General features: G+C 44.2%; 1 protein-coding gene across 2 annotated transcripts; it reads right to left on the bottom strand.

Moving 5' to 3' along the window:
- Positions 1 to 244: 244 nt before the first annotated feature.
- On the bottom strand, positions 245 to 1,170 carry LOC139107510 (alpha-ketoglutarate dehydrogenase component 4). 2 transcript variants are annotated; one of them, XM_070665170.1, is made up of 4 exons: positions 1,023 to 1,170; positions 830 to 887; positions 562 to 728; positions 245 to 363 (listed from the first exon to the last, which is right to left on the bottom strand). In XM_070665170.1, the coding sequence occupies exons 1-4, from the start codon at positions 1,086 to 1,088 to the stop codon at positions 346 to 348; spliced, it is 309 nt and encodes a 102-aa protein (XP_070521271.1). In that variant the 5' UTR covers positions 1,089 to 1,170; the 3' UTR covers positions 245 to 345. The 2 variants fall into 2 exon arrangements, with proteins under 2 accessions (XP_070521271.1, XP_070521272.1); XM_070665171.1 differs by having other exon boundaries at positions 562 to 725; positions 1,023 to 1,169.
- Between the last annotated feature and the right edge of the window lie 14,044 nt (positions 1,171 to 15,214).

The raw sequence follows: 15,214 nt of genomic DNA, 5'->3' as shown, positions 1-15,214 counted from the left end.
TATAATTTTCTTCTTACTTCAGGTATGAAAAAAAGGGTCAGGAGCAATGCATCACGTTATGATGTACTTTTTTTTTAAAAATCGTCGTGGATCCAGGATTAACAGGCGTGTAATTGACTAAGATTGGAATGAGCAGCAAGTTGCAGCCAGAAATAGCAGGCCCTGGCAATGTCACAAGAGACCTTGTCCGATAGATGGCTGGTGTAAATATGAAATAATACTCTCGTCGCTTTAGGCTCCTCTCTATCTTTGTCACGCTTATTTTATTTCAACAACACATCACCGAACAAATCGGTCAACAACAACGTTTAAATATGAAGTTTCCTAGATATTCGCACCGCAAGTTCATTCCGGTCCGCCACGCTGAAACATGTAAGAGAGCAACGTGTACGCGAGATGATATTTAACATGGAATTAATACGAGCCAAACATATATATATATATAAATTATAAATAAAATAAAAATATGTTTTTACACATATAAAAATTGCTTAGCAAGAGTCGTTCAAGGCACCACAGTGCCAGGAAGAATATTCGCTCGAACAGCCATCGAATACTCACGTTGATATATTCAATTTCTTGTTGGTCTATCGGTCGTCTTCGGTATCGCGGCGGTAAGTGGATATCCTCTATTGTTGGCAACGCGATCACTCCGGGACCCGTTGCAACTCCTGCACTGGTTGCCTGCCCTGAATGCGCAGACGGCGCCGCTATCGTGCCAGCAACTGCTAACCAACAACACGGATCGTGCCGTTTATCGGCGGGAATTATTACGTCTCGCGGTCGAGAAACGACAGACAATCTCTCATGCCGGTTACGTTTGCGTTACCTGTACGATTGATGCCACCCTTGCGGAACTTGATCATCGGCACGTGCGGCTGGACCACCTGCAAAAAAACAATGTCAGTATCTGTCCTTAGGTGTCACGCGCTGCGAGAATGCAGGCGTCGCATCGCCGTGCATCACCGTGCATTGCCATCCCGTAGAGACGAGTCGATCGGTATGATTCAGGATATACTAACCTTCCAAGCCTTGCTTGCCATCATATTCGTATCTTGTCTGCTAGGAACAGCCGCGCGATTTCCCATCAGACTGATTTCACCTGCAGCAGAAGAGTTCCCTTCGACGCATCGTGACGGCGTCTAGATGGCGTTTCCGGCGCACCTGCCTGGCGGATAATCGCCAGCAATCCGCCATTCCGGCATTGGATCGATTTAGTGAACGATAAAACGATATTTTTATGATAACTTCAAATGAATGAAAATATATAAAAATATGTCTCGCAGCGGCGTGTTACTTGCGGCATCGTGAAGTGCTGCCCTCTGCAGCAGGTACGATATACGAAACTTTTATTCGTTACTAAATCGAGGTAAGTAATTGTTCGTATATAATATTGTGTAACTTTGTTACGAATAATAACTGTTCTTTCGTGTGAAAACTGTATTCTGCAGACTGACTTACGAATATATTTATTCCAGATTTTCTGGCGTGACGTCCATAATTTTTTATCTTGGTGAAACGTTTCTTCAAAATGATAAGAAAATAAAAGGATCCGAATAAATTAAACAGGTATCTGAAGAGTTGACGTTAATTTTCATTGTCTTTGATCTTTTCAATTCTTAAACTTTTGCAATAATTTAATTAATTCTATTTTTAGAAAACGGAATGAAGGGAACGCTTATGTTTTATTTAATTGAACGCATTACAAACTTGACAACTCATTTTTTATTTTGCGGCAATAACTATATGTTAGCGAAGCTGTGCTCTTAACTTAAAGGTAAGAAGAACGAAGAAACTATACGATTGTAGTTTAACTCCTGAACGTTCTGATTATTGCTGTACATATTTTATTTACAGAGAATCGACGAATATTATAACGCCATTGTTTCAATTTCTATACGCAATTTAAACAAAGACAGTAGTTTTTCCTGCAATATCACGCCGGACGTGTTCGTTCCTGTGGTCGCATATACATATGTATAATTGGTAAACATATCCTGGCTTCTTTATTGTGGGAACCATCGTCGTCACGCACCGTGTCGGCACACACTTAAAATGTAACGTTTCATAGGCACAGCGTGTGTTTAATGAAACAACTCGTTCCTTTCCCGAGTCGTGACTCGAGTTGCGTTAATACCGTACACGAGTCTTTGCACTTGCAAAAAGCCGAGCGGCATTGTAATAAATCATCGGCTGTCTATCACGAAATCGCGCTTACAATAATAACAATACGGCCAGCTGCAGAAGTAACATTAATAACGACGTATTCGCAATTGGGAGCGAATCGTTCCACTTAAAAGAGACTTTTTTAAAGCCAACGGAATTATTTGCGGAATGAAACTGGACCTGGGCGCAATCAAAAAAAGCGTTCAAAAAAAAAGAAAAAAAAAATTGCAGACTACGTAAACCGCGCCGTAGAATTTTAACGTCCGCGGGGTCGTTCGACGAATTTAAAATCCTTTCCAACCAAGCCGAGGTGCAACGACGAAGGCCGTTGGATTAACTTTGAGTCCGGAGCGGCTTCGAAATTCGGCCGACCCGTCCCCGTTTGCCGGCGGTCCCGATATCGCGATATCGCGACTTTCTCCGAAAAGCGATTATCATAACTGCAGAAATTGTCTTGGGCCGCGTGACGGCCGCGTGATGTAGGTGCGAAATAACGTTTGTTCTTGGAGGAGCCCGTTTCACTCCCTCCGCCCTCCTTTCGACAGGCCGGTCACGAGCTGCCGGCACTAACAACAATTACAAATGCCCGGCTCGTAGTTGCGTGAGCGCGCGAGGGGAATGCGAGACCGGGCCTTACAACGGGCTAGACGACAATTCGCATTCGCGATCGCGGGACCCGGCGGGTGTCGCTTACCTCTTTATGGACCCCCGTGTTTGCCCGGGTCCTCGGATACCAGAACACTCGGGCCATTGTAAAAGGGCCTCGGCCGTAAATTGTTCGCGGCCGACAATGCCGTAGGTCCGTCCTTCCTATTCGGGAACGTGGGAGAGAAATAATTTCGTCGCTCTCATTCGACGCGAGAGAATCGGCATATCGCGGTCGTTTGCGCGTACCACGATTATCTCGACGTTACGAATTATCATCGAATTCACGTCGCTGAAGATGTTAACGTCTATCGTTAACTGAAATCTTTTTCCCCTCTTTTTTTTTTTTACCCTTTTCCTTCCGCCGGCTGCGCCTTTGTTAACTCCTCCGATCGGTCGATGCGTCCGCGACGTCCTCCAGGACACGCCGCCGGGTGTAACAGCATTCGGGGGTCTCGGCACTTCATTTTCGCTGGAGCGTAGAAACGCGCGAAGGGAAAAGATAGCCGGAGTTGATATGGCGGGGAGCTTAACTCCGGTAACCTAGCTTTATGATGTCGGATAAAACTCATACAGCTAGATAACCAAAGAGAATGTCCGCGCCAAGATCCTCTTGAGCACAATGACGAGATCTGCGATCGTGACGACTTGACCCTACGATAAAAAAAGAAAGAAGACGTTCCCCTCGCGTTCCCTATGAATGTTTTACCTCCGGTATTTTTGACGATCCAACCTTTCGATAAGATAAACGAAAGGAAAAGGGGGGAAAAAAAAATTCTATTATGCATTTATCTCGAGATTAAAAGTAACCGCACCGAATTCCTTTGCTCCAGATATTAAGTCTTGAAATTCTTCAGATAGCGCCGCGAAGTGAAAAGGGAGATTGAAATAACTCAGTCTTTCCGAAATGCAGATGCTGCAATAAAAAAAAAAAAAGAAAAAAAAATAGGTGACCACTTTTTTTTGTTTCGCTGAGAAGCGCGCCGCAAATATTCTTTCTTTCTCCGACAATTTTTAACTTTGTATCGCGCGATAAGAATATCAATGTGAATTCGCGCACGAGACGCCAAGCCAGGTTGAGTTTCTCCTCTCCCAGTCCGGGGGAATCGCGTTAAGGTCCCTCCGCTTTCCCGTTACGAGCTCTGATCGCGGTCGCCGGTCGTACGCACGCGTATCTGCCACCTGAAACAGATACAGAGAGAAATCGTAAATCGTTTTACAACAGTCGTCCCTTTGTTGTGCGTAATCGGATTGATCGACACCGCAACGAAGGGGGGCAGCTGAAAAGTGAAACAGCAGTTGACATTTCAGAGTGAAAGTCGCGTAACTCGGGCCCGCGGATACATGCATAATGTCCCGATGACTAAACACATACACCTGAAAACTCTTGCAAAAGGCGCACGAGAGAACGGCCTTTTCTCGGCGCGAGACGTCTTAAAAAAAAAAAAAAAAATAATAAATAAAAAAACATAAAATAAAAAATTAAAATAATAAATAAATAAAATTTTGTAGATTAAAAAAAAGGAAATAAAAAAAAAAAAGAAACGTTACGTGTGACGAAAGCGACTCGTTGAAGCTCGACTCGACGTCTGTCCGGTGGGAACACACGTTACCGGTGTAACCATTTCGCACAGCTGTTGCAATTATCGCGCGGTAATTGTTTGTTATCTCGGAATCCTCTTCGGGCAATTTTTTTTTTCTTTTTTTGATACCGGTCAAACGGTATTTAGCGCGTTGCTCATTCTACATGGAGATGTACGTTCTACAATGGAGAGATATACATTATATTGCGCCATGCGCTCGGGCTGCGTTACGCTCTCCGTTACGTCATAATCGCTCGCTCGGCCGCAAACCCCTCGCGGATTACAAATTTAACGAGAATTCTCATATTCACCTTGCCGGCGATTAATTCGCGGTACCGACGTGAGTAAGGCTCGCGGCGTGTTTTTCCGCGTTTTATATAGACACGCGAGACGATCGTCATCGCGTCGCGATTAAGGATCGAAGTGCGCGCATGCGGTCGTCGCGACGGATTCGCGTTCGCTTTCCAAAGATTATCACTCGAACGGACGATTTGCGGGCACGTGTTGCGAGGTGGCGATTACAAGAAGCCGGCGCGATTTACGCGGCGATATTAATACGCCGGGCGCGTAATGTCTGGGCCTATCGCGATCTATCGGGCTTCTTGTTCTCTCCAGCGCGGAGAATATTGGTCCGCGTGCTCTTTCCGTTACGCGTATCGCCGGATACCGAAGGCTCGCAACACTTTTCATACGGAGACCCCGAGCGCCGGCAAGCGCGTGCAGACCGGTACGAATGGTTTCGTAAGAGCCTCAGAGAGCCGCTCGGAGAAAGTTATGATCTTGCCGTATCGCCCGCGCGGATTCGATTTTATTTTTCAAACCGTTTCCCTCGCCTCACCTTCCCGCTCTTTCTCTTTCCCCCCTTTCCCCTACCGCCCACCCACCCCCTTGTCCCGCCGATCTTTATCTCGCGCCGGAGAACTTTCTGCTCTTAAAATAAATCTCTGCTTTCAAAAAGAAACCGGAGGAGCCGGGTTCGCTTTATCACCGAGCGGGGTCCGCGGTGCTTTTTTCTCCTGGTTGTATTAAATTACATACATCGCGCCGCAAGAAGAGACCGGCCCCGGTTATCGGTTCTCGCGTTAACGCGCGCGCGGCGGGCTTATCACGACCCGCGATATTGCAATCGCGGCGCGAGGCACCGCGACGAAAATGGATGTAAAGCGCGGAACCTCCCTCCTCCCGAGCGTTTTACTCGCGATCTGCGACGTGTTCTCGGACGAGGGGATGACGGTACGAAAGGTGCCGTCTGGAAGAAATGACGGGTCGCGAGCGCGCTTGCAGCAACCGTCGGGGAAACTGTACACGTGTCGGGTCAGGTTCAGTGACACACCGGCGCCCGCGATTTGCCCGACGAGACTCCGGCGCGCTCGGGTGCGGCGACACTTGGCACTCGGTTGAGAACAGCTTAATTTCATTATCACGCAATCACAACGCGCAAAATGTCAAGGACGACTCCGACGGCCGTGGCGAATCCCGGGGCGCTCTCTCGCTCGCCGCCGGATCTCGGAATGCGCGAATGAATTCGATGGACTTCAGGGGGGAGGGTTCCCCCCTCTTTCCAGACGTGGCCCCAGACGCAATTCTATCGCGGGCTCCCTTATCCGAGAGAGCCTCGTGAAATCGCGCCGCTGGCCGCGGTAAACATACGGCGGAGCCAGCGTGCCCGGGCTGATAAGCGCCGCCGACCGCGGACCCGGACCGGCTTTCGATTTTTCACTCGTTACCGTCGCTTGCAAATCAACTATTATTTCACCGTCTCGTTATCGCACCTTTCGCGAGCGCTTTCGCGGCGATAATAACCGGCAGCGGCACACGCGTCGGGACGGAGACACGCGCGACGCTGATAAGCCCGGTCGAGTTGTTTGCGAGATCAATGAACGGCCGAGGGATCGCTGCCAATTTGATATGCGATCGGAGCAAGTCGATTCGAATAATTCAAGGACATTCTTTTTTTTATATTTCTTCTTTTTTTTTTCAAATCACCGACGGAGAGTTTAGAACTTACACGCACCCGACGACCGATCCCGCGGCGTGTCGCGTCGTAACTTTCAGTTGGGGGCTTTAATCTCCGATATCGACGATATCGTGGCCGAGTTAGATAAAAAAAAGCTCGCGGTACATTCGCAACCATTCGGAGATCTCCGCTGAAACTGGAAACGGTACGGCCAGGCGTCAAATGCCAAATTAAATTGAATTACTTATACGATCGCCATATGTTGTAACGTTAAAAAGAAGCGAGCGTAATCATAAATGATAGATCGATTATTAAGGCTCCGCGCAAAATACTCATGAATCATTCTTATTAATTAAAGGATATTTATATATTTTACGTCAATTATGTAAATGCTCTCTTGAAGTTCATAAATAACCCTTTCCTCGCCTAAACTTCACCGCGAGATCTTTAAGTCGTTCAATTTCAACGATAAAAAAAAAAAAAAAATCGCGTAATCGCTTTTACTAATTAATGAATATTTATGTGTTTCAAGTGAGTTACATAAGTTTCGTATAAATAAGTATCGTTCATTCGAAGTTATAAATAACTCTTACCACCTGATCTTAAATTAAATCTTAATAAAAAAAAAAAAAAAAGAAAAAAAATATATATGTATAAAATAATAATAATAAAATAAAATAAAATAAAATAATCATGAAATCCCGCCTGTCGAAAATAATTTTGTAATATTATCTACTGTTTCACGCGTTTGCTTAAGTAATTTGGTTTCGTTACGTGATGTATCTCCCGCATGATTTCGACCCCCGCAATGACTCCTCGGCTCAGGATATAGTCGGCGCAATGACGTCGCTTTGCCGATCTAATTAACGGCTACGCCGTTCGGTTCAGCAGTTACAAAGTCCCCAGGCGATATGGCCTGTTGACCGTACCTGTTATCTTGCTGAATTCGCGTAAACGTTTCGTAATAACCGAACCGTTGCAAGTATTCGAAAGAAACCACACGTCTCTCCGTCGTGGATTTCTTCCCATCCTCGCCACCGATATTTTCGGTCACGCCGATAAATTCCAATTCTAACGAGCACGGTTTTTAAATGCGATACGATTTTCAATCGTTTGCGCAAACACAGCTGCACGGAATGCTCGAGATAGCCGTCGCTTCGCTACGCAGGGACTATCATTATCAACGTGACTACGCTTATCGAGTTCTCGATTTAATTCCTCTCCTACCTCCCTCCCTCTTCTCTGCTGCGCGAGAGCTCGCGGGCGTAAAATGCAAGAGAAGAAAAGTAAACAATATCCAAGTGCGAGAAAAATACGTCTTTTGCAAAAATTACGTAATAACTTAAGAATTACATAATGGATAATAATTTAAGTTGATTGGGGATCTAAATTATAAAATTCATGTTAAAATAATTAAACTTCTTTTTTTTATTTTACCCGAGCGTTTGATAATATCTAGCAAATCGCTTGTAAATAACTTTGATCGTTTAAAAAAAAAAAGAAGAAGTTGAAGATACATCGCGTTACGAATCGGCGTGTTTAAAGATGGATTTTGCGGTCTTATCGGCAATTCGCTAAAGTCTCGAAGCTGATTAAAAAATAATCTTTTGATGGATAAAACGTTTGCACGTCGTCGATTAATTCGAGACGGACATAACTATTGGGGATAAATTTTTAGATCTCGTTGCTCGAAAATTTCTCAATGCAACGACGTCGTTGAAACTCAGCGGCGTTTGGACGTGGCGGACAGTCGCTGAAATTATTTTACATTAATTGGCTTTGGTCTAGATCCGTTTCGTTGTTTCCGGCGCGCGTCGATCTCCGAACGAAAATTTCCGGAACGCGTACGTATGCAGAACGAACAGATGTGTTTGCATTTTGCTTCTCGGACGCTCGCTCTACCGTGCCGATCTCGGACGTGTTCGCCGACGCAACGAAGATTGCACGCGATATAAGCTTCCGCGCGGCAATAATACCCGGTTGCGGTGTTCGGCAAACGTGTGCGACCGGAGGAAACCGACTTCTTGTCAATGCCGAATTGGCTGTCGTCAGTCAAGAACGCCCGGTAAGGCCAATTTAAAAAGTAGACAGGCGCGGAGATTAAAATTGCATATAAATACGAGCGTAATAAATAATACATAATTAAAAAAAAAGAGAAAAAAAAGAACCGTAAAAAAGGGAAGCGTATGTATTTTTTTTGAAAGGTAAGAAATTTCCAAAAGAAGGAGATTTAAGAGCTGGCTTTTTGCCGATATTGCAAAGAACGGTCCATCGTTGATGTTGCGTGCAAATTTGTGGATGTAATACGCACGTGTGTCTCAACGCGGACCGGTGAGTGCGTGTTGCATGGTGTAAACGGATAATGAACGACGGCGAAGTTCTTCCAACGTGAGATACGACGCTGCGAATTATCGTCACTTCTGTGGCTATGTCTTATCGATGTGAGCAAACGTGTTGTACTTGCTTCCAGATAGCATGCGAGGTTTGCAAGATATTTAAAATACTGCTTGCTTTAAAATGTCGTGAAAGAGACGCGTTTATCTTGGAAGAGAAACTCTTTTTTCCAAATTGGCGAGAGACGGCGGTGAATATCGCGGAAAAAAATATATATAAAAAAAAAATTGTGCAGAACTTTTCATGTTCGTAACACTTCATATTACAAATAAAAGTTCTACATATTTTCCTCTCTCTATTTCTCTCTCGTTATTTATGAATATTTATACATGTACGAGTTACACGTGCGGGTGGCGTGTAAAAGATATGTTGGCTCGTTTCGAACGAGCTAAATAAATTATAAATAATATATACGAGATATACGATACATTGTATAATACATACGTTTGATAACTAAACTACTATTGCGCGCGTCAAGGCGTGACAAATTTTTACAATTATTATATTAAATCGAAGTTTCGATCTGTGATACTGTGTTCAGAAATATAAAAAATATATATATATATATATTTCTTTGTGTGCGAGCTATTTAATTAAATTTTGTCTCTACGTCAAATATCAGAAGTAAATCAAACCGGGATCTTGTTACGCGTATAAATTCTCGTAACTTTGTAATATGCGTGCCATGCAATTTTTTTTCTTTCTTTTACACTCGTGCTTTGAACGGAAGAGAATTCGCTCGAGTATCAGCGATCTCGTGCGAAACAGCTATACTCGATTACGAGCCACGAAGTGTACGGACGAAAATTAATGTGACGGAGATCGAGCGACAAGGAGAGGACTTGTTTAGGTTACACAGCAAGTTAGAACGATCGCGCGGCTATGCTTTTCCACGGCAGGTGTGTGTGCGTAACTTGTTGCTAAGAGGCCCGCGGAAATTCGCACGCGAAACGGTGCGAATCGCTGACGATGAGGATGCGCGCACGGCCGATGCGGAACCAGTCCTCGGGCAGGTAGAATAAAACTTACGAAACGGAAATTGAGGCTCATCGAGAGCCGGGAGCAACGTCGCCAAAGAATTAATTGCCAAAATTCAGATCAGTAATTTACGTTAAACGCGCTGCGAGCGTTAACGGTACCTAAAAGGGGGTTCGCGGCTCGTGAGATCACGCGAACGGATTTCTCGCTAATGCAAATTTCTCATTAATAACGCGAGAACCTAAGTCAATTAATAATTAAGGCTTCCTTGACTTTCGTATGATCGATTACGTCATTAGAAACTAATGACTTCGATATTACACACCGTGCGCCGACGTCGCATTATTTTTCAGCTTTCGTTTCTTCTCAAGGTTTTTCTTTTTTATTATTTTTTTTATATACTTTTTTTTCATTTTTTTTTAAGAGCAGTAAAGTACGTAAAGTAATTTCGACCACCGACTGTTAAGCTCAGATGCTTATTCTTTTTTTCACGGATTCCTTTGTAGGTGAAAATTAGTTCTTTTTTTTTCATAATTTATTTTAGATACTTCGAGGCTTGATAACTTATTCATATTTGATTTAAAATTACAAACGCGGAGAATTAATTTCTTTATTGAATGAAAATTGACTTTTTAATAGAATTCAAATATTGGAAAGAGATTCATAAATTTTGTAAACGCCTATTCACCTCATTTAGGAAAATTAATTTTCTCGATTCTGCCGCGTGAATCATTTTTATACTGAATGTGATTTATTTAAGTTCGTTGAAATAATTAAATAACTGAAGCGTCTAATAATTCTGATTTCAGTCTTGAGAAGTTCTCTGGTATCTTGTAGCATCGAGGTACGCGAACTTATATCCTCATGCTTTCCCACTTCTTATCTCATTTCCGTTCGATTACATTCGTTGCGTCATTATTTGACGCATCTTTTTTAAAAAATGCTAATTTTTAAAAAGATGCAAATATTCGAATTGTATTTACGAAAAAGTGCTAGCAATGTAGAAAAGCATTTTAATTACAAACTATTTAATAGTCAATAATTAACTAATAAATATTTAATTAATAATTGATATGATTAATTTCGTATAACATAATCAGCAAAATAATATAAATATATAAATATATGTATAATTGATATGATAAAATAATGTGAACTAGTAACGACATTATTTTTCAAATTAAATTTATCAACTCGATGATAGCTCGAATTATCTTTTCTAGAATTTTTGTATTGTATAAATTTTAGAATATTTCAAAACGTCGGCTGTCCGGGTAGATCTTGAATGCAAATAAAGTTCTTGGCAGGGTCAGCTATATAGGTACGAAACCAAGGTATTCCACGCTTCGGTACTCTCAAAACTGTTTATTTCAACTAATTTATCTCATGTCGACCGGTACGTGAGCCGCCTATGTCGAGAAATGATGTAAGTCCATTTCTGAAACACTACGAATCTCCATAAAACAATGCGGGTAGAAAAAAAAGTGTGCATTTGTAATAATCTTTGTAGAACGAAGACTGAAAAAACGTTAGTCTTTTTTTCTTAAAATAAGCGGCTTATTAATTACAAAAAAAAAAAAAAATAGATTAATTTTCAAGCTTGCTAAATCGCATATGCGATACTAATAAGAAAATTTTCAATTCAAGAATATTCCATTCTGCTACAAACAAAGTATATGTTATAATTCCAAGGTAACTAGAAATAAGCAAGTCACGCTACAGGACGATACTAAAACATCTTTCGCGAAAATAGAAATTCATAAACGGTCGCAATAATTATAAATTATTTTCAATAGCTTGATCCAACTAATAATTTCACCGGTATTAAGAATTCCTCGTTATATTTAATTTTTATTTAATTCATCCGATGATATAGTAGGTACCTTTCGCACATATTCATTCGGATAATTTTTTAAACGATTTTAATAATTTTCAATTGAGTTATATATGCGTTTTTTTTTCTTTAATTAATAATCGTAAAATTTTATAGCAGAGCCTCTATTAATTTCTTGATTTTTTTAATGCCGGCGTACTCATCGAACATGTATTAATTATTCCGCAAATAAATTATCTTCGTCAAGGTATATTAATAGATTAAAAAATTAAAAATTGAATAATTAAATAATTTCTTTCCTACACAATTTTGAAAATTTTTTAACAGAAATATTATCATTCCCAGGTCAAAGTGAGACTTCGCTTTGTAGGATATTTCGTTGACCTCGCCGAACTAGCTTTGTAATTTCCTAACGTTTGAAATTCTTCCTCCTGCAAACGGGAAGGTTAAAAACAGACGTAAAAACTAATAGATAATTTGTAATTTAAATTCGTATTTGCTTTAGTCAACGTTAGCCTTAATCGTTTCCGCGCGAATTTAACTACGAATGCGAGGCAAAATCGATGGACTTTTAAGTTGGAGCGCTGGCTTTCGAGCGATTCTTCAGCACGCGTTCTCCAAAACTGCGCAATACCGTGAGCGCGCTATTCTCGCGCGGAGTTACCGCGACGTTCGCCCACGCCGAAGGAAAGGAAAAGAAAAATTTACCTGTGCGACTACGAAAACGGAGAATCTCCGAAAGTTTAGTCCTTCACTGTCTCCGTCGTATCAAGGACACACAGAGACCGCGAAAGAAAGAGGTGAACACCTGGCACGGTACCAGATGAGACAACTACCGCACTCACTGTACAACTGACGATGGAGTGCCTGCATCATAACCAACGCACCTTTTGCGCTCCCCCTCTCACCGTCGTTTTGATTCCCCTACATCGATGTGTTCCTCGGCCCACCAGCAGCATGTGTGTAACCGGCGTACGAGACCATGAGTGCCGATTGGCCCGTTCAAATCCGTATTGTGACGTCAGGGAGACAAACCGTCGCAACGTTATGCCGAGACGAAAGAGAGACCGAGAGAGAGAGCGTAAAAAAGAGGGAAGGAGAGGAAGAGACAGAAGAGAGGAGAGAAGACCGGTTCGCCATCCTCATTTCCCTTGGTGAACCACGTCTCATACCCCGTCCTTCTACCTACATATTCTACCGGTCGTCCGTCCGTCTGTCTGCTCGCCACTCGTCGGGGTCCGTCTCGGTTCCATTCGAATCCTGCCTTGAAGTTTCCTTTCCATCACCCGGTAGATCCGTTCTTAAACGAAGCGTCGGAAGTCTCTCCTTCCTTATTCTCTCGGCTTCTCTCTCCCATCTCCGCCTTTTCTGGCTCCGGCCGATCTCTCGCTCTCGCATTCGCAACTTCTCCCGATCCCGCTCTTCGGCGTCCTTCGCTTTATTCTTGAGTCGCTCTTTGAAGATAATCGGTCCGATCTTTCTTTTTTTTTCTCCTTTTTCTTCTTCTTTTTTTTTTCTCTCTTTTTAATCGAACCGCGACTCGTAAGTTCATCCACGGCGAGTGTGCCGATAGACGGCGACGTCGACGAACGTCCCCGCGGTCGAGCGCCTTTGCAAGCCTTCCTCTTGTTCTCGAGCTTGTTCTTTGCGGTGTCTTCGGACACCGTTCGCTTCCTCCGCTATCCTGACATTTTAAACTTGATACTCCTTGCAATCGAATCCCGCAAATGTTTATACACCGATGCACATTGTACGGATTTCTGTCTAGCATAGTGAGCAGACAATAAAAGTAAAGACGCCAAATCAAATTATTGTATAATTTACGATTAGAAATTCAGGGTGGGAAGAGCGATGAAGTTTTGACATCGCTATTAGCATATATTCTATAGGAATATATTCTTGTTTAAACCTTTAAGCACTAATCGTAAGGAGCGTTTTTCTCCCTCCGTTTTTCCTTCTCCACCTTTGCTGTCATCTATCAGTTCTCGACGCCCCACCTTCCATTCCCTCGGGTCCTAGCTTTCACAATTTTTTTTTAATTTTTTTTATTTCTCATTTTTTACACTAACTGACTCTTCGCCCACCGTTCTATCGCTCGGCCGTCGATGATCATCGATTTACCTTCCGATCGGCTTTTTTTTTTTTTTTATCTCGCAGTCCCATTATTTCTCCTTCTGCCGCTTGTCCCTTCTGGTTCCCGACCGCTTACACCCTCGCCACCCCGTTAGGCCCAATCTCCCTTCGTACTCTTTTCTTCTCTCTACGGCAATCGATTTGAGTTTTTCTCTCCTTCCAGCGCGTCGTCCTTATTCGCTCTTTCCTGCTCAGTTTGCTTACACAGTTCGCTCCCCCTTCTTCTTTCTCTCGCTCGCGCTCTCTTTCTCCTCAGATCGAACTTGATCCTCCTCCGGTTGCCGGTTGCCGGCCAGGATTGCCCGCAAGAGGTTCACCGGCGTTGCTGCTGCCGCCGCCGCCGCCGCCGCCGCCACCACCGCCGCTATACGGAGGGAGAGTGGTTCGCCAGGTATACGAGGGAGACACAAAAAGGAAAAAAGGACACATTCCAACGGCTGTAGTTGGTCCATAACGATTCCCATACGTTGAGCGCGCAACGAACAACCAATGACCCCTCTTACCGATCTCTCGCGCCTTCGCTCTCTCCCTCGTTTCACTCTCCTTTCTCCTCCCGTCGAGTTCTCGCACTCCACCGAATCTTTCCCCGGCTCTCCCCGTCGTGCTCGCTCTTACACGGGCCCCACGTTTGTCCGCAGCCTCTCTACCTTCTCTCGCCCGGCTCATCCACTCTCTCTTTCTCTCCCGGGGTCCCTCCCCTTCCCTCCCCCCCAACGCGTCTCGCTCTCTCGCGCGCGAGTCTCATATGTATATACTGGGTGATCGAGGTGAAGACTCGACCTCGTATGTACCTAGATAGACACGACTCTCGCGTGGATCTTTCGACGAAGATCTACCGACGTCACGATCCCGGTCGGCGTTACCACGGCGTTCTCTCAAGCGTTCGTTCTTTCGGGCCGCGTCGATAGCACACGAGATGAATCTCCCGAAGGGGAATCCCGGGGTGAATGAATTTTCGACGCGGCTCTCTCGCGCGCGTCGCGATCCGCAGGCACGAGAAGCGGCCGGATATTAAAAGATGCAAATTTCATCTCCGAGTGATCTAGACGCAGGCGTACGCCACTGCGCGGGGCTCATGGTTCCTCGAAAAGGACATCGTTTGTAGCGAAAGGGGTCCGGATCCTCGCGCGCACCCTCCCTCTCCACGCCACTTTTATCCCCGCGAACCCTTGCCGAAATGCACCGAGCCGTTCAACCCGTCCCCCGGTGTACCTTACGTGGGAATTTCTGGCCGTGCATTCAACGGCTCTCTGGCCGAGACTTTTACCTCCTTGCCGAACGAATTCCGCGCGATTGTATCGCCGCCCGTACATTGATTTCTCCTCTGCCCTCGCGGAATTCGGAACGCGAAATGAATTCGCTCGCCGATGCCGGCTCCGTGTCGGATAATAATCAGCCGGTGCAATATGTTGCGGAATGTAATTGCGGCTCGGTGAGCGCGATACTTTGACCCGGATGCATCGCTCTGACCGCAGAGGGAACGAGAAGAAAGAGGAGAGGGAGAGAGAGAGAGAGAGAGAGAGA

Source organism: Cardiocondyla obscurior, linkage group LG13 (genome assembly GCF_019399895.1).
Source record: "Cardiocondyla obscurior isolate alpha-2009 linkage group LG13, Cobs3.1, whole genome shotgun sequence".
NCBI classification, from domain to species: Eukaryota; Metazoa; Arthropoda; class Insecta; order Hymenoptera; family Formicidae; genus Cardiocondyla; species Cardiocondyla obscurior.
The sequence above is the reverse complement of the archived record's forward strand: the minus strand, read 5'-3'. Positions and strand labels throughout refer to the sequence as shown.

What these genes read in the sequence shown, in the direction of transcription:
- LOC139107510 (XM_070665170.1), bottom strand. Translation starts at nt 1,088, where the DNA reads ATGGGAAATCGCGCGGCTGTTCCTAGCAGACAAGATACGAATATGATG. An exon ending in TGGCAAGCAAGGCTTGGAAG is followed by an intron (nt 888 to 1,022) that starts GTTAGTATATCC and finishes GTTTTTTTGCAG; the next exon opens with GTGGTCCAGCCGCACGTGCC. An exon ending in GGGTGGCATCAATCGTACAG is followed by an intron (nt 729 to 829) that starts GTAACGCAAACG and finishes GTTGTTGGTTAG; the next exon opens with CAGTTGCTGGCACGATAGCG.